At 35.9% G+C, this 22,822-nt stretch overlaps 1 protein-coding gene across 3 annotated transcripts; it reads left to right on the forward strand.

Annotated features, from left to right (window-relative positions):
- LOC109843858 lies at window positions 882-21,449 on the forward strand. 3 transcript variants are annotated; one of them, XM_020412816.1, is made up of 4 exons: window positions 882-1,004; window positions 17,135-17,400; window positions 19,849-20,096; window positions 20,849-21,449. In XM_020412816.1, the coding sequence occupies exons 2-4, from the start codon at window positions 17,166-17,168 to the stop codon at window positions 21,203-21,205; spliced, it is 840 nt and encodes a 279-aa protein (XP_020268405.1). In that variant the 5' UTR covers window positions 882-1,004; window positions 17,135-17,165; the 3' UTR covers window positions 21,206-21,449. The 3 variants fall into 3 exon arrangements, with proteins under 3 accessions (XP_020268405.1, XP_020268407.1, XP_020268406.1); XM_020412818.1 differs by lacking the exon at window positions 882-1,004 and adding an exon at window positions 1,035-1,381; XM_020412817.1 differs by lacking the exon at window positions 882-1,004 and adding an exon at window positions 1,388-1,521.

Genomic DNA, 22,822 nt, shown 5'->3' on the forward strand with positions numbered 1-22,822 from the left:
ATTGGCCCAACGTGCAACGCGCTACTTATGCGATTCTCTCTCTCAAATTATAACTTATAAATATATACAATATATTTACATATATTATATGTATATATAATATATAGTTACATAATAATTTGGAAGTATATACTAATACATAATTATATAAAATATAATAATAGTAAACTAATTTTTAGCATTTTTTTATCAAAAAAAAAAAAAGAATTTTTTTTTAAAAAAACCTAGTTGGGATGTACTTATCTATTGTGATGCGATGAATTCCAAAATAAATTTATACTTGTAATTTGTAAATGATTTATTAATTATTAATAAAGAATTTATTTTTATAATTTTTTATTTGTAATTTATGTCATTTTAAGTGATTAATAAAATTATTATTTTTATTATTTTTTTGTCTTTTTTTATAATTTAAAATTTAAATAAAAATTAAAATTTTGATAAAAATTTTTAAAAAAAAAAGAAAAAAACCCGGGCCGGCCCGGAACCCGGCCCGGTCGGGCCCGGGCCCGGGTTTTGCCCGACCCGGATGAACAATCCTATCGATTACTTAAAGATCCCGTATAACCTTCGCCACATAAAGGTCTAACTGAGCAATTCAAGACGCCTGTGACGAGTCACGTGAGATAATCTCATCAGAAATTTTGGTCCAGCCAAAAATGTCTCACTTTATATACTTTTATCATCATCAGAGTAGGAATATATACTAAGTTGGTATTGAAGGTCAACACAACATACCTATTAATTAATTTAGCCAATATTTACGTGCCAAAAACTATTTATAAGGTGCCATTTTTAGCGTTAACACATTGTCAAGTATTCGCCAACCAGACGAACCCAGTTTGTTACCGGTTTAGTTGGACCCGTTTGGCCGTGATCCAAAGCCCAGAGCCGAACCCAACCCAAAATCGGGTCTTTTCCTCTTGCGAGCTGCAGAGCTCGAGTTTTGCGATCGAGGAGAGAAGGAGAGAGAGAAACGCCACATAGACAAAGAAAGAAATCAGGTAAACCCCCGCTCTCTATTTCTCCTCTTTCTCCTGCAAAAATTAGGGTTAGGGTTATTATTACTGCTATTATCATTATTTTTCGATTCGGTAAAATTCCCAGATTAGGAATTGGTGGCTTTTTATGCTGGAAAATCCCCCATAATTCCGTATTTGAGTGGGATTTATTCTCTTGCAATCGTTATATCAGTCGTCTATGATCCAAGGCGGCGTCTTTAGTACCCAAGGTTAGTGGGTGAGGTGCAGAGTTCTGACCCATAGATCTGAGTGAATATAGATGGAGGTTGGGAGAAGAAATGGGGGCAGAGAAAGAAGGAGCAGATCAGAGATTGGGGGAGATGGATGAACACCGGAGTATGGAGAGAAAGGAGGAGGAGGTGAGAGAAGAATCATAATCTTTTCTTGATTGATTCTTCTTCATAGTAATCAAACACAGTTAAGGCCAGATTTCTGTTTAGGCTTCTCGGGTTTCAGCCAGGTCCTAAGGTGTCCATAGAAGCATCCGTCTTCTTCTGAGGTTTGTTAACTGACAGTCCCTTCAAGAACTTGAAAATGGGGAAATATGTCTTTTTTTATTTTAAATTCATGCGCTTATCAAGTGTTTTCTCGGTCACGTGTGGCACCTAGCGGTGCCTAGCGCTTTTGATAACATTGACTATAATTTAAAAATAAAAAAGGAAAACACGTAGGCCTTATCGGCGCTTCCGCCTAGGCTCTAGGCTCTGGGTCTAACGCCTAGGCAACCTAGCACTTTCTGTAACCTTGAGTCAAATCACAATAATGACTCGATTCCTTGGCAATCAGTATGTGTAGCCATATAAAGCAACTTTCTCATATTGGTAGCCAAGGAAGCATGTTGCACGATCATTGAATCACAGAAGTTGTTAGTGGGCCACGCAGAGGCGCTCTTCCAAATGAAAAATGGCTAAACTACTAAATTAACATTTAAAAAAGACCCATTTTACCACATTGGTATCCCGTTTTATCACATTAGTATTTAAAATATCTCTGATGACGTTTCAGTATTTAAAGCGGGTTTAAGTTAGCACTTGGTCTAAATTTTGGCCGGAGTTAAATTTTTCGGCGAAACTCATCACGTGATCATCATGTGGCCCTTAATAACCGTTATCAAATGCTGATGTGGCAAGGATTAGTGATGTGGATTTCATTAACTGATTTTCGGAGGGAATAAAAAACGGGGATAAAACGAAGAACTAGGGCACAACAAATTTTGGGAAAACTCAGGTTGGGATTTCTTTGGCTGAGGGGAGATAAGCGAAATTGCTTTCGAAGATCTCAAGGATGTCCTCTTCAAGCTCAAGCATGTCGTCAAGGAGGAGCGTCGGTGGCGGGAATAGTGGAATGACTGCAGGATTCAATAAATTGCACTTCATTCAAAAGTGGATTAAAGAAGCAATAATTGAGGGGGTAAAGAAGTATAAGTGTGAGTTAGATTGCATCTATCTAACCTCCTTCACTTTAGATAATCTAGGCAGAAGGTTCTACAGATGCCAAAATGCGAGTTTGAGTTTAGTTTGATTTGGTTTTGTTTGGGTAATTTTGTTATTTTCTAAAATTTTGTTTCAACTAAATGTTCAGAACATTGATTGTGGATTGTGGGAGTGATATGACACGCCAATGTGCAAAGTTACTGCTAATTTAGTGCCTCCTCTACGAGATGAAATTATAAAGTTGAATTGCCATATGAATGAACTTGATGGATTGTCTGAAGACAGGAGCAATAATCTGTATTTGTACGTTTGTCAAAATCATCAGTTAATGTATGAGATCAATAGCTGTGAAGAGGAGAACAACATGTTGAAGAAGAAGGTAATTATGTGTCAAAATAAAACTGCAGGTACTTTGGAAGAGATTAGCAGATTGAGAGATGATTTTATTTTATAGAAAAGATCTCTTAAATTATACAAGTGTGCTACTTTGATGTTATGTTGTTCTTGTTGTATTTGAGTGGTTAATGTAATGGTGTTTAATGTAATGTTGACTGCTCCTCCCCCTTTCACCACCTCTTCCTCGTCCTATTCTTCTTCCTCTTCCTGTTTTGTTGTCTGAGATCGAGCTTAACCTTTGCAAATAAAAAATAAAGTTAACTTAAACACTTGCAACAGACTAATGACTGAGTTTTCACCTTTACCTTGCTATGCATTTTCACCCCTTATAGACCTGAATCTGATAAACAACTGGGTTTTAGAAATTGGATTAGTTGTTGTCAAATCATCTGTTGATAAGCCAACTCTAGTTTTGCTTCCTCTTGGCCTTCCTCTTTTTTTAGTTGATTTGAATTAGTAGTGAGATTGGTCTGAGCTTTTGCATCTTGTTGGGTTGAAGATCTTTGATTCCTTGGTGGTGCAAGTGGACAATGTCTGATTAAATGTTCACTGGAATGGCAATGACTATATCTTTGTTGGCCTTGATGCTTAAGAAGTATTGCGTAAGTCTTTAGATGGGTCTCTCCTCCTAGCTGTTTTTTGTCTTCCCATCTTCCTTTTAGCAATATTTAGACGTAATATCTTGCCTTCCCCTTCATTGTCCTAATATTTGTGGCTTTTCGTTGGGCCCAACGAATATTCATAGACAAGTAAGTAACATTCACTCTTATAACAATCTGATACATATTCCTCTGGTTTCCTCCTCAGGAATAAAATTACACTTACAGCACGTGTGCAAGGGATTCCTGTCAACTCCCATACCTTACAAGAACATGTCCTCTTGCCTATGTCAAGTTTATGGCTTACATGTTTATGGATCACTTCAAAACCAACCTCATTTGTTGAGTTATTCCAATGTACTTCATAATTAATCTGTTCATTATAAGCCTCTTCCAAAAAATTTTGCACTCTAGGGGCTATTCCACTAGCAAATTTATATAATAGCATCTTTTTTTTGCAGCCTCTTCATCAAAGATAAACTAATATCTTTTAACAAAATATTATAGGCTTAAATCTTGCAAGTAAAATGAAGGAGTTGAAAGTTTCAGACATATTGTTATCTCGGTAGTCACATTGACTATGAGTCTTAAAATGAAACTTACTAAATGTATGAGGGTCCCTATCCATGAAATCATCATATGCCTTCTTTCAAAGACCCCTCAGCTTGGATGCTTCGTATGCAAATTCTCCCATTATAGCTGTTTTTGTACATTTCCAAAATTACCTTTGCAAAACCCTACCATTGTGATCCTTTCTCCAATTAGAATATATGTGCCTTGCTCATTGTCTATGCTCTACTTCTGGCCACATTTCATGAATGACAGGTACAAGGCCCTATCAAGTAAGAACATATATAAACTGTCAATATCTTGATAAATCTAGCAATAATTTAAGATGAAATCTAAATTATATCATACATTTTGTTGATTTGACATCACAGTCCATCCTTAATCATCCCTGATTTCCAAATCTGCATTCAAACAACTAAGAAACTATTGCCAAGAGTTCTTATTTTCTCCCTCAACTACAGCCCATGCAATTGGAAACATATTATTGTTTATATCTCTCCCAACAACACTTAATAACTATCCTCCACATGAATGCTTGAGAAAACATCCACCTAAGCCAAAGAACCTCCTACAACCATGTAGGAAACCCAATCTCATTGCTTTAAAACATATATAAATTTCATGAATACAGTTGGTTGTCCTGGTTCTAAATCATGGACCTTTAGAACAGCTTTAGTGCCTTCATTTGATTTGCACAACTCTCTTATGTAAGGCTTGAGCAATTCATATTGCCTTTGCATTAATCTATGCACAACATTGAGTGCCTTGTCTTTGGCCATTGCACATTTCCTCTCATTTACATTTACACCAAAATCTATTCTCATATTAGCAGCAATTTCCCTTGGCTTTATTTTAGGATTCTTTAATAGTTGGTCTAGGTAAGTTTGAGTAATCTAATTCTCAGTTATTAGTCTATTCTTGAATGTCCTATTGCATGTATGCGTAGGGGATACATGCTTGATTTGCCATGCCATCCTATTTATGAGATCTACTTCAACAGTCAACTACTAATTGCACAAAGAACATCTAATATGAATTATTTTTTTGTCATTTTTCATATAGACCAAATCGTAGTGTTTTCCATAAAATATATGAGTATAGTTTCTTTCAGTATCTTTCTTGAAGTGAATCTCAATTCAGATTCTAGTTCCACCTGTTTCATGTCCACATCCTCATTGAAGAATTTGTACTTTATTAGCTCCTTCATTTTCTTCTTCCTTCTAGGGATAATTACTGCTTCATCTTCACTTGGTTCCAAAGCATCCTCATCAGCACTATCTCTCGAATCTGATTCATACCCTCTATAAGATGTCCAGTATTTAGGTCATTTTGCATTGCTTGGTATTGCTTCTTTTGCTCTAGGACCACCTACAATCAAACCCTCAATATCATCATCATCTTGTATTTGATTTGGTTATGTTGGTTGTTCTGTAATTGCTTCTGTTGGTTGTTCTAGAATTGCTTCTGTTGGTTGTTCTGTATTTGCTTCTATTGCTCTTTCTACATTTGCTTCTGTTTCTTCATTTGCTTCATAATGTTGTTCCAAATTTGATGCATTTGGATGATCTGCATTTCGTTCACTAGGCTGCTCTGCATTTCCTTGTAGATGTTGTGCATGTGCATGATGTTGTGCATGTTCTTGACTTGGCTCATTTGCTTGTCCTGGATCTGTTTCACTTGGCTGGTCCTTTTTAATCCTTGCACCAGAATTGAAAGCTATGTTACTCTTCTGCGATGCTAACATGGCAATATTTCTTTCTCTCATCTCATGAATCTCTTCATGGTCACTATTCAATGCCTTTTCTACTTCACTAGCAGTTAAGACATCATCACTTTCATATCCCTTTGGGATATTAGCTTCAGGTTTAGAATGACCTTCATCACTCACCACCTTTCCCCCCTTCTATTTTTGGACTTTTGAACCAACTCATCATCATCATCTACCACTTCAGTTGGGTCAATTTTGTATGCTTCATCCTCTACTGAGTCATCATCATCAGTAGAGGATGCATTCTGATCAAGATGAGTTTGAGTAACAATATTTTCCCCTTTTGAGTAACAATATTTCCCCCCCTTTTCACCTCTTGATAATACTTTCTTCCTTTTAGATGTTGTTTTCTTTCTTATAGGGGTTGTCCTTCTTTCTCATTGGGGTTAGGAACTTCATGCTGATTAGCTTGCACTGGAGGATCTTCAATAGGAGGAATATCCACTTCAATAGCTTGATCAACAAAATGATTTGCAAAAACTTTAATTACTCTCTCCTTACTTGCATATTCCTTAAATTTTGCTAAGTTTGTATCTAAGAGAAGAGACATAACGGCTCCAACACCACCACCAGGTATTCCGTACTACAAAGTGAAAGCATCACTATACAAAGTCTCTAATTTTTTCTCTCAACAAGTTTATTGACAGAATGTCTTTCGCATTGAATTGCACGTCAAATGAGCCACTAATGTACTCTTCTGACATTAGAAATTCAAAAGAACCACCATGTCTGAATTTAACCATAATATTCTCACCCATCTTCATGATGAACAAAAACATAAATGAATTACAACCACAATCACATTCTACTCTGCTCCAAATCTTACAAAACCCCTAATTTTTTGAAAAAATCCACTTCGATGTCATTCACATAAACCCTAATTTGTTAAAAATAAGACTTATAAACACCCATCTACTATAATTTCACTTAATAAAGAAAATTTAAATGCATGCACCATAAAGGACCAAGCAAATACAGAAATGCAGAGTATAGTTACCTTTGTTTTTTCGATGAGGATGATATCGCGCCTGCAGGTTCTAAGACACTACTTTCACTTTCCCACCATGAAATTTTCAGCGAGACCACCAGTAATTGCAAGTTTGGCCACAATCTCCCTAACCACCACTCTGATCGGTCGATCTTTTGAAACACATGAAGATGAGGCAATCTGTCAAATTTAGGGCTTTTGATCTCCAAAAATCAGTTATTTAGGTCATGTAAGCGCCACATGATCAGTTAATGAAATTCACGTCACTAATACTTGCCATATCAGCATTTTATAACGGTCATTAAGGGCCACGTGGGCCACGTGATGATCACATGAGGGGTTTCGTCGGGAAATTTAATTCCTATCAAAATTTGGACCCAGGTGTCAACTTAAACCCACTTTAAATACCAAAACGTCATCGGAAATATTTTAAATGCCAATGTGGTAAAAATGATCTTTTTTAAATGTTAATTTGGTAGTTTAGCTAATGAAAAACTGTAGGGGTTGAGTAGAGAAGAACATGATAACGAGGGTAACACACTTCTGTAGGAGAGGATAATAATTTATTTCAGAGGGAACCCCACCAACCTAGTAGTTGTGTTTCACAATTCTTTCCAAGTTTCCCAGACAACTCCTTAAGGGAACTAAACCGAGCAGAGAATTTGAGTGCAAGTGCTTTAGTTTGTCTATCTAGTATTCTAATTTGAACATTTGCAATATTGTTCCAAACTTATTGATTTTTTATAGCGTTGATTGATTTTTCTGACACCATTGCCAAACTTTGGTAGTTCAGGCCCTTCTTTGATGCCAGTGTTGATATCAATTTGTCAAGTAAAAATTTTGACCCAATGACACATATGTCGGCCATAGATCTAAGTGAATATGTAGAGATATTAAGGGAGGAAATAGAAAAGAGGAGGGCGGAGATCAAATATTAGAGGAGCTAGATTAGGATTTAGAGAGTAAGAAGATATCAGAACAATAATATTTCTTGATAGATTCCTTAATAATAGTCTAATATAATATTGGATATTTGTAAGAGTTTGGGAAAAGAATAAAGTCTAAATCTGCAGTTATTCTCAAGCTCTCTTAAATATTTCTAAGCTCTCCGTTATTGATACGATCACACAATTAGCCATGGGGTTTTACTTCCTAAAAATTATTATATGTTTGTCCCACCGATGCAGCTCACACGTTTGTTTAAGTCTTTCAAATTTCAGCTTCAGTTTATAAGACGTCGGTATACATTTGTTTATTCTCAGGTTTTGGAACCTGACATTAACAAAAAAGTGGGCAATTTTCTAGAGGATTGGTGTGCGATCTCCTATCTTAGGTTTAATCCTTTGTTGTTGAAAAGGGGGCAACTTGGGGGATTCAGGCTTTAGTAGGTCCCATGGTTACCTCATGACAACATTTGGACTGATCAGTAGATCTTTTACCTTGTGTATTGAGCTTTGTTACTTGGACACGTGCAAATGGTTGTCGTACCCATGTCAGGTACATTCTGGGTGCGGTTTTGCACTTAAATGCCAGCTAGAGACACTATACAGAAAATTCCCGCACATGAGAGGTTTTAGAGGGAAAAATGACTTAATTGGCAATCGGGTCAGTTTTTTGAACCTGATGACCCGTATGGTCGTATCCGCATCTTAAAGTCATCTTCTGATCCTATAACGCTCTTTTGCACTGCGTTGTTTCGTTTGCACTTTCGAACCTATTAGAAGAACTATCGATTATTCTTAGCAGTAATGTTTCTGCTTGAAGACAAGATCACATGTGCCTCCACAGTTGTTCTCTAGTGTTCCTATGATGGCAAGGGTTGCCTGCGAACATAGGTTAGTAATTATTGCAATTTTTGACTCTTTTAGGGTTTTTAAAGGTTTTTTACAGATTCGTTTTTGGGTTTTTTAAATTCTTTTAGGGTTTTAAATTCTTTTTTAGAGTTATTATAAATGGATGTCGTCGTTAAAGTGATTTATCCAGTGAGCTTCTAGGTTTAGGTATTTTAGGGTATCCTATAATTTAAACTCTAATTTATCATATTTAATTAAGAAATCATTTTTTGGTATTTAATTAGGGATTTAATTAGAGTATGGGGGTAATTTAGTTGAATCAATGTTTAAAAAAGTGGAAGCGCAAGGCAAAGCGCTGGACCCTTTGATGAAACGAGGCGTAAGCTTCAAAGCGTGAAGCATAAGCTTCATGAGTTTAAATATTTTAATTTTAAAATTTTAAAAATTATGAACATATAATATATAGTGCGTACTAATTACAAATATATACATTTATGTCTTGATTAGTAAATAAGAATTAAATATGTGAAGTATAGAAATGAATCATAATAAACTAAGCTACATGCATAACATATATATTTTATTTACACTCACATAGTTATATTGAAAATATGTAGGGGCATTTTAATGTTAATCAAAAATCTTTTTATGTCCTACTATCTAGTCTTAAGCGTGTGCTTCAAAATAAAAGCACTTTAAGAAGCGTGAAGCGCACACTTCAATTATGCTTTAAGCGATGAGGCGTAAGCTTTAAGGTTTAAATAGTTTCACTCTTGAGTTTCGAAGCGTGTTTCCAAAAAGCTTTTTCAAACATTGAGTTGAATTGTAAATTATTTTTAATGCTTGCATGTGCTTTTATAGATAATTTTTTGTTTCTAAATTGTTGATTAAAGTATAAATAGTTTTCTATATAAAATTATTATTTTTGTTGATGATTGTAGAGAATTAAATGGAGACACCAAGTTCATAAGGTGAGCTAGAGGATGATAATGCTTCTCTTTAGAGATATGTAACAGAACTCGAAAAAGTGACGGGAGTTGGTGGAAATCGGGAGTGACAATGCAACTATTGTCTTGAAACATTCAAGAGTAAGAGCTCATCTTGTAAGAACTCCATTATTTAGAATTAAGTGTTGGACAAATGTGGAAAATAAAAATACTATTGAGATGAAGTTGAGAACTAGCAAAACTTAGGTTAAAGACAAAGAATGAGAAGAGTGTTCCATTACCTATATCAAGAACAACCACAATGACTGAAGTTGCTAAGATGAGAAGATTTGTGGGGAGCACTATAAAACAACTGTTTAATTGTTGAGCTCAAGATCATCTACATGGTCCCATTGCCCGAATGTTTTACATGGGGAATTGATATTTTAATTTGGCAAGGAACCCGTACTTTATAAAAAATGTCACAAGCAATTTGATTGGAGGTTATATTCCTCCCGGTTCCAATCTTCTAAGAGCTAGCTTCTTGCAAAAAGATTGGGCACATATCGAGAAGTTATTGGAGCCTATAAAAAAAACAAGTATGGTCGTATGTACTTGGTCATTAGTGAGAGTTAGAGTCTCGATTGAGATGATAATATCAAGAGTATCCAGTTTGTTAAGGATTAAGTGTTGGATGATATTTTATGGGATCAAATAAAATATATCGTATCTTTTAACAAAATGATCTATAACATGCTTCGATCCACGAACATGGACAAGTCAAAACTTTATTTAGTTTATGATACGTTGGATTCCATGATTGAAAAGCTAAGAATTCCATTTATAAAAAGAAGGCAAGAGATATTGGTGAATACTCATCATTTTATAATGTGGTACATACTATCCTAGTTGATCGATAGTACAAGAGCAGCAAACCGTATCATTGTTTGGCTCATTCACCAAACCCAAAGTGAGTAGTTTTTTCTCAATGAAACTTTTGATCTATATTGGTTAGTTTTTAATACTTGATATTGTTTATAAATGTTTCTAGATGTTATTGTGTGATTTGGCTCACCGAAGCCCTGAATTGAGTTGCACAACATAAGGATCCCGAGATCTCCTATGAAAGAGTGAAATGCTTGAAGAGGTATTTTCCTAATTCTGAGGAGCGGAGAATGGTTAACATGGAATTTGCTAAGTTTTCCACCTCGTAAGTTGCATTTGATCATTACTTTTTGGATGATAAGGAGAAAATGGACAAATAGTCTAGGTGGGTTGTTAATGAAATGTCAGTTAGCATTAAAATTAATCGGGCATCCTTGTTCCTCTTCTTGTTGTGAGAAAAGTTCGAGCACTTACAAATTTGTCCATTCTCTACAGAGGAACAAGAATGATCCACATCGAGCGGAGGATATGGTATATGTTCAGACAAAGCTTCGCCTTCTTTCAAGGAGATACTCAAAATATTCTAGATGAGAGACAAAGATGTGGGATATAGAGGTAGTGAATTTGAATCTTTCAGTGGTGACGACATTTTGGAATTTGCAAATATTTTTTTGATGAACTGGAGCTTGAGGCTGTTGTGTTTGATGGGTATAAAAATGATAATTGTCTTGGAACTGATTCTATGCAAGGAATATAGTTCTGACTTTTCAGGATATGCTTGTTAGTTGTAAATTTTTGGGATCTAGTTCTAACTTTTGAGGGTATATTTGCAACTCTGAACAATATACTTGTAATATTTTGAGGGATCTTTATTACATTTTAGGATATAGTTCTAATTTTTGAGGATATTGCCTTTATTTTTTGACTCTCGTTTTACGAGGTAACTTGTATTTTTTTATGCTCAAGGTGACAAGTAAATAAAAATTGAAATTTGATATTATCTTCAAATCAAGTACATTTATTGTTGATTATACAACTCAAGATTACGTTACATAAAACTTGATCTATTTTCCTCTATGTTCTCTTCTCTTTCTTTTCTTTTTTTATCATCGTTTTCTTCAATTCTTCAAAAGATCAGTACGGTCCCCTTCTATTAATTCACACTTTCAACATGCACTTTCTTTTAGTCCTCATTTATAATCTACACTTTACATAAATAAGAAAGTATGATAATATAATGAGTATTTAACTCAATATTGATCTGAAGTGAAAAATTAACTTACAGACACGCACAGGCTCGTGTGCATTCACACACGTGTGCTTATACCATACATTTTACAAATTTATCGTGTCCAGTATCCGTACTCGTTAGGCACAATTGTGTTCCTGTACCTAAATTTTATAAATTTGTTGTGTCCCGTACTCGTACGTATGCAGCTCAGGCATTGAGTAATGAAGACTGTTTTTAGGGGTCATTTGCATAAAATATGAGGCTTTCTACAATTAAATTAAAAAAGAAATGAAAGTTAAAATTTATGTCTTGTTTAACATGGAGAAAATTGATAAGAAAACTAAAGGGTTACCGGTTACAAGCTTAGTGAAGCTCAGACATTGTTTGAAGAAATTAGAGTAAAGATATCCTTACAAGGAAGAAAGTAGTTGAAACCAATAGAAGCAATGAAATTGAAATTCAAGTTTCTTCGAAATCTAGAAACTTCTAGATACTAGCTTTTGGTTGCTCGTAAATATTTTTTTAAGAAATTAGAAAACTAGATTCTAGTATTTCTAATCATATCAATGTAATTGGCTCTTAAATTTTTTGAAAATCTTTCGAATTTTTTTTGAAAAATTATACTTTGTGGTATTATACATGTACAACCTACTAATTCGGTAACTAATGGAGCTTCGATTCTCAAAGTTTCCTCTTGCAACATAGAAACATGAGAAAAGAAAACCTTCTCTATTGGGTTTTCACTGTCGCCAAACATGTCCTAAGATCAGCGAAAATTCGTTACAGCTACAGAAGGCTTCCACTCGTAATCCTCAAGCAAGATTCAACAAAGTTGGGGGAGTCCTGTTAAACTTTCTCTGCTTTCACTAGATTCGAGTAAAGATCAGTAGTGGTCCTCTATGATTCAATGTCCTAAGGGTGCTAACGGTTCAAATATAGCTACAGATATGGATTCATATATATATATGCCTCAGTTAAGAAATCTCATACCTATAACTGCTAAAATTTAATATGGATACGAATATACATGCGGGCATATATTCGGATATAGAATTGGTATGAGAAGCCATATAATATTAAAATATATAGTTCATTGTTACAAAAGAGTTCATTAATATGTTCGTTAGATGTGAAAGGCCTAAGATCATCATAATTAACCTCAAATTCATTAATTTAAGGATCAAAACAATTGCAAACCTGTTGCGAAATAATCTTGTATTTCAGGAACCTAGTTAGACTTGGATTGGGGGTTGAATTTGATTGGAAAGAATCAATTATAATTGGAATTAATTTCTAATTGGAAGAAAATTAGAATTGATAATCCAAGACAAATGAGTCCTATATGAATTCAAGAGAGGGGAAAGCTCTCTAACCAATCATTGAGAGGTTGATTGTAAATGAAGCCATAGAAATGCCAAGGAGAGTTGCATATTGTAAGAGAGAAGTAGAGAGAACTAAGAGGAGAAATGTAGGGTTTGTGAAAGATATTTTGGTGAGATTAAGAGGTTTTTTTTGCAGGTTCTTCATAAAAATGCAAAATAGATTATATTGTAATATCTTGAATAATAGAAGGCTCAATCATCTCCCCAGGATGTAGGCGATTGCCAAATCATGTAGATCCCGTGTCTTTACCTCTTGATCTATTTTCTGCAGTTTATTGCATTCTCTTCTGTCCGAACAAGTTTTCTTGGTGTTTCCACATTGCCTGGTGATCGATTAGTCTACAAAGTAAAGGAGATCTAATTAGAGTGTTTGGTGACGCTTTCGCAGATCGTCGTTTGGTGCATAACGATCGGTGTCAGGTAAGGTTGAGCATGGTTCAGTTTGAACCGAATAAACTGACCGAATCGTCCGATTTTCAGCGATTCTGGTCGGTTCTTGTTGTGGTTGCGGTTGGATCGGTTTCGGCTTTAGGAATCAGTGTATGGGCCGACCAAACGACTCCATTCAAAGACAATTAGAGCTCCCATGCTCATACCCCATTCCAAGGCTCTCTATCCCCACCGATAGAACTTATTTAAAGCCTCACTATTGAACTCTTTTCAATTCTCTATGGGCCCCACTGCACCCTAAAAGTCTTACACACCTCTTCCCAACAATTACCTATGAGCTTTCTCTAATTATCAAATGAAAACTGAAAGAGAAGAAGCTTTCCTCTGTCTTCCTTCTCTTCTCCAACATACCCAAAAAAAAGCCATAGCGATGGCTTTATTCTCCTGTCGTTTCTTTTTAAATATTTCCCTTCTCCAGTCTTTCTCCAAAATACCTAAGACTAAAGTCATAGCCACATTGAGGAGAATTCACTTACTTGATTACAGTCATCATGCTCGTTGGTAGCTTTGTTGTGATGGGATTTGTAACAACGAAAGCACCGACCGAACCGAACCAAAATAACTTGGTTCGGTTCGGTTCGGTTTGGTTTAGTCTAAGGAACAGTTCGGCTTCGGTTTGCCCAAAATGGTTAAACCTGACCGAACCGACCGTTTTCTCACCCCTAGTGTCAGGTTGTGAGTGGCCTACGCCAACAAAAAACCAACATATTTTCAAATATTTCGGATACAGATTCCGATACTTGAATACAAATCTGTATCTGTAACCATATTGTATTGAATATAGATATTTAGTAACAATATCCATATTCTAACGAATTTGAATATAGATATATCCACGGATATGGGTTTTTTATTATTTTATTTTTTTAATTTTGCACGCCTACTAGCAACTGCAGCTGACCATGATAGACATCAGTAGAAGCGCATGTATCTTTTGGGAGTGACCTCGATCTTCCAATTCAGCTGCAGCTCACCTCCCTCCCTGCATACGAGGCGATAATAACGCTTACAAGTCTCATTCACCCAATAGTTAACCCCATGTTTACCAAACAGATAAGGCATCTCAGTCTTAAGCAGAAGAATGGGGACCGAGCATTTTTCCAACAGTTGATGTAATGAAAATCTCCCTCAGTTTCGGTATATTTAATTCCACTGTCAATCCCTGTAAGCATGCTTGGAATCTGGCCAGATTGTTATCCCTGTCAACACTTACAAAAAAAGGAGGCCTTTTCTTGAAGGGCACATTAACTGTTTATCCAACAGTCAGAAGACGTGACATGTGCTCCTTAAATCCATGAACTTTTAGTTCCATTTCTGATGCATCTTGCCACATCTCTGGAGGCCAAAAGCAATCTTTCTGAAAAATTTCTTTGACAACCTGCTTTCATAATGATGATTTTATGAAACAGATGAGATGTTCAGTTTCATGACAAAGATCTTATTCTAGAACAAGCCCTTCTTTTTTCATCTCTTCCTCGAAGGTTTCTGTATTCCATGCTAGTAGATTATCATTTCTACCCCTAAATAAATTACTAAATATTTCAATACCATCATGGTTCTTTTAGAAATGTGACAGTCGTCTAACGTGAATGTATTTATTGCTCACTTTATGGACTGACTGGAGAAGCATTAACTTGTGTGCTCATCATCACAGGCTTCAATCCTTATAGCAATTTTCAGGGATTATCCACCATTGGCTTGAAAATAAAAATTGCAAAAATATATCCATCAACAAAGCCAATCAATCAATTATGTTGATGGTCTGAAACTCTCCATCCCTGCATCCTGTACTAACATCCTTTTTGCTTATAATATATGGCCCACAATAGTGTTAATAGTATGCTCTGAAGCACGGATTCGTCACGACACGTGTCGGACACGGTCAATCCGTATCCGACACGGGTCACCGGTCAAATTAGGCTCGGACACGGTCAAAGGAGCTCGGACACGACTCGGATTCGCCGAAGGCCGATTCATTCGGGTTGCGGGTTTGGTTGTTAAAATCCTACCCGAACCGTTCAATTAAAAAACCCATCCCTATTTCTCAAATCTCCCGTTCGATTCGATCCTCAGTTAACTCAAACGAAAGAAAATAAGAAAAAACCCTAACCCTAACCCTAATCCTCTCTCTCAATCTCTCAGCTTCCACTTCATCTTGAGGTACTTTTTGTTTACAAACTTGTTATTTTGTGATAGATTCATATTTTAGATTGTTAGTTGAATTTTATAAATTTTTCTATATATAATAATATTTTTTTAAATCCTTGTCATATCCCCGTATCCTATTTTTTGGATTTTGCCGTATCCCGTATCCGTGTCCGTGTCGTATCTGTGTCCCGTATCCGTATCCGTGCATCATAGATAGTATGCTTGGTGATATTCAGTGCCTGACCTCGCAATGAAGAGAGAAAATGATCTCTATCTCGATTACTGGATTCATGTTTGAATCCATCAACATGAAGTCCTTAAAAAAAAGATATTCAGTGCCTGACCTGATGCTTTGTAGTAATTAAGAATAATCCCTATGTCATGTTGAAAACATTTGTTTCTTGAAAACTAGCTCTTGTCAAAAGTTTGTGGTTATCTTCAAAAGTTAGTCATGTGATAGGCTGAAAGCAGTTTCTCAGGCCTTCGGTCTTGTATACTGTGGCAGTACTTTCCTGGATTGTTGATCACCTCCAAGCCAACATTTATTATGTTTCCATAACATTTTGGCAGCATGGCAGCAATGTTTTAAATGTCGGCCGACATGTACGACATGTCGTCCGACATATCGGTTTGAGGGCTTGACCGACACGACATGGACGTTTTCAACTCGTATGTCGGTTTTCAGGGTCAAATCGGAAATATCAGGGTCATATCGGGCATATCGGCCTATTTTTTAGCTTTGAAAAATCGTCCGATATGGTACTTTTCTTTAAGATTTGTTTTTTGTTATCGGGTTTGGGTTTAGTGATAAATACCCAAACCCGTTTGACTCGTTCTCATGTTTAAGGGTTTCTTATGAACCCGATAGAAAGAATTTATGAACCAAATCCATATATTATTTACTTATAAATATGTTTAGTCTATAGAATTTATAAAGTATGCTTATATTGAATTTATGAATGCTTAGATTTCATTTAGAACATGATATTATACATATGCGCACTGCCCGATATGACAATCCGATATTTAGTCAATGTCCCCAGATATATCCCCGATTTCCGCTATCCGACATGGATTTCAACCATCCGACATGAACCCGACATCCGACATTTAAAACCTTGCATGGCAGTTGTGATCATTCCGTTCTCATTATTGTCCATAACTCTTGTTGTTCCTTCTCTTTTTTCCTATGAGAAGGCATGGTGAAATCAGTTTGTAGTTTTGAATGAATATGGTGAATAAGTTCCGAGTTTCCACTCTCCTTGCTGCAAGGGCAAGGTTCTGCAAAATGTTGACAGGCAGCATTGCAGCGGTCAGCACTCCTTAACTCTCATTTTATACTGAGAACAAACCCTTACCTCTTTGCTTTGTTTTCTGATGGAAAATATAATGATCCTCTTCTTGTTTATGCTTTACCTTTGTTATGTGCACATGATTTATGTTTCATCTATAAAATATAGTCCATAAACTGGAAGGATGGCTGTGTCTTCTGGCTAAATTATGTTTGAGGGATTTTCCTTTTCCTGGCTCTTATGTGTTATAGGTGAAAATATCAGTTCATTGCGGTGGTAAAAATGAGAAGACCTGGTCAGTATGGTGATTCTGCTATAAATCAGATGGTCGCTGCTCAAATGCAGCATGCACAAGCACAGAGAAATTCAGGAATGGGCCATTATCCAGGAAGGGCAGATTCTGTGCAGGCTGATGAAGGACATCAGTATATGTCTTCAAAAGCGGAGGGACAGTGGCAGTGGGATAGGGATGGGGTGAAGGGATCAAATGTTCCATCATCTCATATGTACAAAGAAGGCAAGTTCAGATTGGTTTGCTTGTGAAAATTCTCTATATATCAGATTTCGTTTGTGATCACTGTACACCCTTGTACTTCTATTTATTACAATACAAACACAATGAGTATGTTCCAGTGTTTAGAGGTGCAAATGAGACGCTCAGGATCATTAGTGTACCGAATGATGTAGGGTGCAAATCAACCACATTCCTCATGCTTCATTTTGCCCCATGAGGGCACTTCATAAATCAAAAAAATGTAGGTCTATCTTTAGAGCGGTTGAAATTATACGTTAGATACAACTCTTGAGGGTTATTATTTAAAAGAAAGGACTCGAATGCCACTTACATCTTCACGTTTGCTAAAGTGAGGTTCCTATTTAATATCTACTTAGGGGGTGTTTGTTTCAAATCCTATAATTTTAGGATATGGATTTCACCATGGGATTTGAAATCCATAGGTGTTTTGTTATGGGTTGGGATTTCTAAAATGTTGTTGGTTTCATTAATATTTTGGGATTTGGTATACTACAATTTGTAATATTTTGTTTGTTTCAAGCTCAAATTGTAGCATTACCAAATACCAACATTTTATAATATGATGAATATGCTATCTTGGTGAGGTTACCTCCCACAAAAAGACAAAATTGGGATTTGTCAAATCCTCTCCAATTGAGAGGTACGCATACCCATTTATGAGATTTGTCAAAATCCTCTCCAATTGAGAGGATTTGACAAATTCTAAAAATTGAGCACTTTTTGCACTTTTGGGATTCAATATTCTAAAATTTTTCTTAAAACAAACACCATATATGGAATCCCAAATTACAAAAAAACTCACTTTTTGATCCCAAAACTTGTAATCCATACCAAATGCCAAAATTTTTGGTGAAACAAACACCCCCTTAATATTTTTGAACGTTTTTTACTATTACATTTCTGTAATTTTAACAGTATGTGTACGGATGATCACAAGTCTAGAGGCCTAAGGTTTAATGCTTCAGCTTGCACCTTCGCCTCGTTAAACACTTCTGAATACCTGCAATTTATCATCAGCTGCACATGCTTATAAAGGTAAATTTCCATGGTTATCGACATCAAGGTTTTAAATATCAGATATTGGGGGAATATCGGACGGTCAAAATCCTTATTGGATTGTATCAGGGAATAGTAAATATCGGAATGCCATATTGGATGATGTGTATATATAAATAATATCCAAAATGTAATCCAGACATACTAATGAAATCTAGACATACAAAAATGTAAATAAAATAAGTTTAGGATCACTAACCAATTGTGTGGTTAGTAGAGACTTATGGAAAAGGGCCTACTATAATTTTTTGAAAATGTTCACTAGGCTGAAAGTTTTGCTAAAGCATTAAAGAAAATTTCCAAAACTATATTGTTTTGCTAGAAGATATACAAAAGGACATATCGGCCGATATCAACCATGTCAGGGATATTATTACCTAGAAATTGCCAAAAGCGGTAAAGGATATGAAGACCATATAGTTTTTTAGCTAGCCTTATAAAAGATATATCGGCTTTATCGGAGATATTTAAAACAATCATCTCACATGAAGAGGAGAAGATATGTTTTTATATATTTATCTTAATACATCATGTTTTTATTCTGTTGTTTTCATTTTTATTTTTCACTCTTTTAAAGTTACTGAAATCGAAACTTAAAGCTGAGAAAAAGCTGAAGAAACTGCAAAATTGAAATAGAAATGTCATGAAGAAAGCTCTTACTGATGAGTTTTGGAACCTCTTAGTTCTTAACCTGTGACTACATGTTTTGCAACAGTGGCACTTTTATGAGAGGACATTTTACTTAAAAGGAAATTCTTTTTGAAGTGTTAAGATATTTTATTCTGAAAACTGTTTGCAAAAGTTAATAAACTTTATTTTAAACTTTAAATTTCTGCAGTTATTTTTCGAAGTAGCAATTAAAATTGTTGACATTCTTAAAGCTATCTTTTTTGCAGCTAAAAGATTTATTGATATTTTGAAAAGAAAGCTGGAACGGAGACGGACCTTTAAATATAAGATTTGAATCAGAACATATAAAATTTTCATTAGGTGCACATATTCTGAATGTACACATTGAAGATTCCCAGAACTATCCTATAATTAGTGGGATGTTGCTTAAATTTTATGTTTTGGAGTCTGATAAACGAAGTCCCTTATACCCTTCTAGTTATAACAGTGTGGGTGGTTTTGTGGTGAAATATGTAATTTATTCTATTATCTGTAAAGCTGGAATCTTTCTTATCAATGTTTGGAGTAGAACAGTCTTATGCCGTAGTATAACACAATAACGAAACATATAATATCATGGAAGTTTCTTGGAATTTTTGTTCATGATAAATTTTCTTTGTGAAAAAAGCACAGCAGTTATTTAATGTATAATAGCAGTTGCATTACTGTTATTATTATTTGAAATACTTATTTGTTTGCATATAGGTCAAGGAAGAGAAGTGCCAAGATCTTCATATCAGGGTCAAAGGCCAGATCCGGAATTAGGTTTGGAGAAACAAGGGAACAAAGACCCAAGAACTCAAGCACGTCAGGATGATATGGAAGTGGGATACGAGGATAATATTCTTCCACAAACTTTTGAAGGTCTTGAACAGAAATTCATTCAGGACATTATGAAACTAACCAAGGAACATCAAGATGCAGAGGACATAGAAAATGCTAGACATAGGGAGGTAAAGTCGCAAATAATTTCAAGGAACTGATATGCGATACTGTGTATTGACTAGTTTCAGGCTTCCATTTATTATCTCACTTCTGATAAGATACTTCATTCTAAAATGTTAAAAATATATTAGTTTAATGTCCATATTAAATCGAATATTTCACAATTGGGAAAAACCAATATGAGACGCGCTTGGTTATTTTAGTTCATTTGATATGCTAGTTGGCTGTCTTCAGAGGTGTAAACCTTTATTTCTGTTTGCATCTTGATGATTGAATATTTCATAGATTAGAGACAGATTTTCTGTAATTGCTTGGTTAGATATTTAAGGTTTTGGATAGCTTAGCGATGATAATTTGACCATAGTTGTAGTGCCTGGATGCGTGCTTAAGCTTTGAATATTGTTCTCAATAAAATGCTTTCTCCTAGTCCCTACTTTCTTAATGGACATGCAATAGAAGTTGTACAAACACTTCAACCCTGTAAAACTAGTGAATATTTTCTCAACTCTACACACAATCTTCGCTACAACTTATGTGTTATGGATCCCATGATGGTGAACCCCTTGGATCAAGTATCATAGTTTCAGTGTTTGGTTTCATTATTTCAGCACTAATGCCTGTTATTTGCTACAACATACTCGCATTTTGTTCCACATATGGGTTTCAAATTTGATAACTTTGTCATTCTGCGTTGTGCTTCCGTAGCTGTATGTGAGTGAATTCTCCAGACTCACGATTTGTTTTTGTTCTCGTTTGACAGAGATTAAGTGAGATCAACATTCAGTATCAGGAGAAGCTACTAGCTGTCAGAGCTCGTCAAGCTACACGAAGAGAGGAGCTCCTCCGAAAGGAATCAGAATCCCGCCATCAACAATACCAGTCACATGTAAACAGTTATCAGAACCTTGCTGGGCCCAGTGATGCTCATGGCTTTGGCTCCAGCGCCAATCATGCTGCTGCACTAAGCGACGCTCATCGGGCCTATGCTGCTGCAGGTAACTTTGAACCCTACGGAGAACGAGCTGAATTTGGCGGGGGCCTCAGGGGTCGGGGGTATGAGCCTCGAGGTCGATACCCTGGTGGTCGAGCTTACAACTCTGGTGGTCGCAATTTCTGAAGCTTAGATTCAAAGTCTAGAAGTCACTTTGTTTTTCTTTTAGATCTCTTTAATTCTGAGCTAGAACTGTATTTACTACAAATTATGCTACGGGTGATGTAAGTTGTTTCTCCAAGTTGAATATGTCAAGAGTTCCCACCGTTGGAACCTCATTGTATTTTTCTTCCCCTGACGTTTTCTGTCGCTAATGATAGAACTTACATAGTTTGTGCTTCTTTGCCAGGTTCTTGCGAGCTTGGTAACACTGTGGCCGTGTGCTATAAATTTTTGTTATCTCGTACCATTGTGTATGCATTTGATTGTTTTACGGAGTTTCTAATTTCTGATAGCCTAAAATGGAATATCCATATTTTGGTGTGTACCCTGACATGCCCATTTTGTAATTGTGCCGAAAGAGAGGAGGACAAAATGTAGAGGTGCAAAGTGTATGAAGGCTTGAGGAACCGAAATGGTTCAGGTAGCATTTGCTCTTTCTATACAGACGATGGTGGTCTTCGCAAGCCGCGTTTATCTCAGGTAGCTTCCTCCGCTCCACGCTGCCTGTTGAAGCTGGACGGTTATCATGTTGACTGTCTAAAAGTGCTTGAGTTTTCCAGTTGGGCTTCGTTGATTGTGGTCCGTTGATGTCATCTTTGTTTTGTATGCAAGTGCCAGGTTTCTAAGCTCTGTTGTGAACTGGCAAGGGATGGATTCATGGAGGCTTGATATTTTACCTCTATTTTTGTAAAAATCTTAAGAGATTGTTTTCCCCCACATGTTAACAGACTGTGTGATGATGTTAGCTAATAAGAGCCCCAATCATTGTTGCATAGAATTACATGGCAGAAAGCAATACATTAAAAGTAACGCAGCAGTGGCACAGTGCATTTTTAATTTTCTAAAGCTAATATGACGCCATGAGAAGATGGTTTTGAAGCGATGTTTTGTGTTTATGTTGAGCACCTATCTATCTTGCAGTTTTTAAGAGGAGGAGGTCCCAATTATGACACCTATCTATATTTGGTATCCTCTTCCACTGCTTAAATATGTCAAGTCATGTTTTTACTCGTATTCTGTTCTAATCTCTTCTAATATAATTTCACATGAGCAGGACAATATGTCATGCCTTTTTCTCCCGGGGGAAAAAAATTTTAATTAAATTAAATCACAATTCAAAAAAAAAAAAAAAAACCGAACTCCCGGGGGAAAAAAATTTTAATTAAATTAAATCACAATTCAAAAAAAAAAAAAAAAACCGTACAAATTTTGAACAAATGTCATAAATAATATAATACAAGCTGAACCAAAATTTATGACTGAAAGTTTATATGTTTATATGAAATATCATATTATTCACGGGTGAACCTTGTGCATACGAAAAACATGCACAGACAGATATGCAGGTTTCTAATGGAAAACTGCAACTCCACGGGACTTGAAGTCCCGTGGAGTTACAGGGTAGATTTTCCAGAGAGTCAATTCTCTGGAAAAATCAACCTCAAACTTCACGGACTTCAAGTCCCGTGAAGTTGTTGAGAATTTCTTTGCACGTTCAAAACTTCACGGGACTTGAAATCCCTAGAAGTTTCGGAAGCCTTTTTTCAAAAACCGACCTGGTTTCAACACTGAGGGTCGGTT

This window comes from Asparagus officinalis, chromosome 5 (genome assembly GCF_001876935.1).
Source record: "Asparagus officinalis chromosome 5, Aspof.V1, whole genome shotgun sequence".
NCBI lineage: Eukaryota > Viridiplantae > Streptophyta > Magnoliopsida > Asparagales > Asparagaceae > Asparagus > Asparagus officinalis.

Coding starts and splice junctions, on each gene's coding strand:
- LOC109843858 (XM_020412816.1), top strand. CDS start 17,166: ATGAGAAGACCTGGTCAGTATGGTGATTCTGCTATAAATCAGATGGTC. Junction 17,401..19,848: donor ATCTCATATGTACAAAGAAG/GCAAGTTCAGAT, acceptor GTTTGCATATAG/GTCAAGGAAGAGAAGTGCCA. Junction 20,097..20,848: donor AAAATGCTAGACATAGGGAG/GTAAAGTCGCAA, acceptor CTCGTTTGACAG/AGATTAAGTGAGATCAACAT.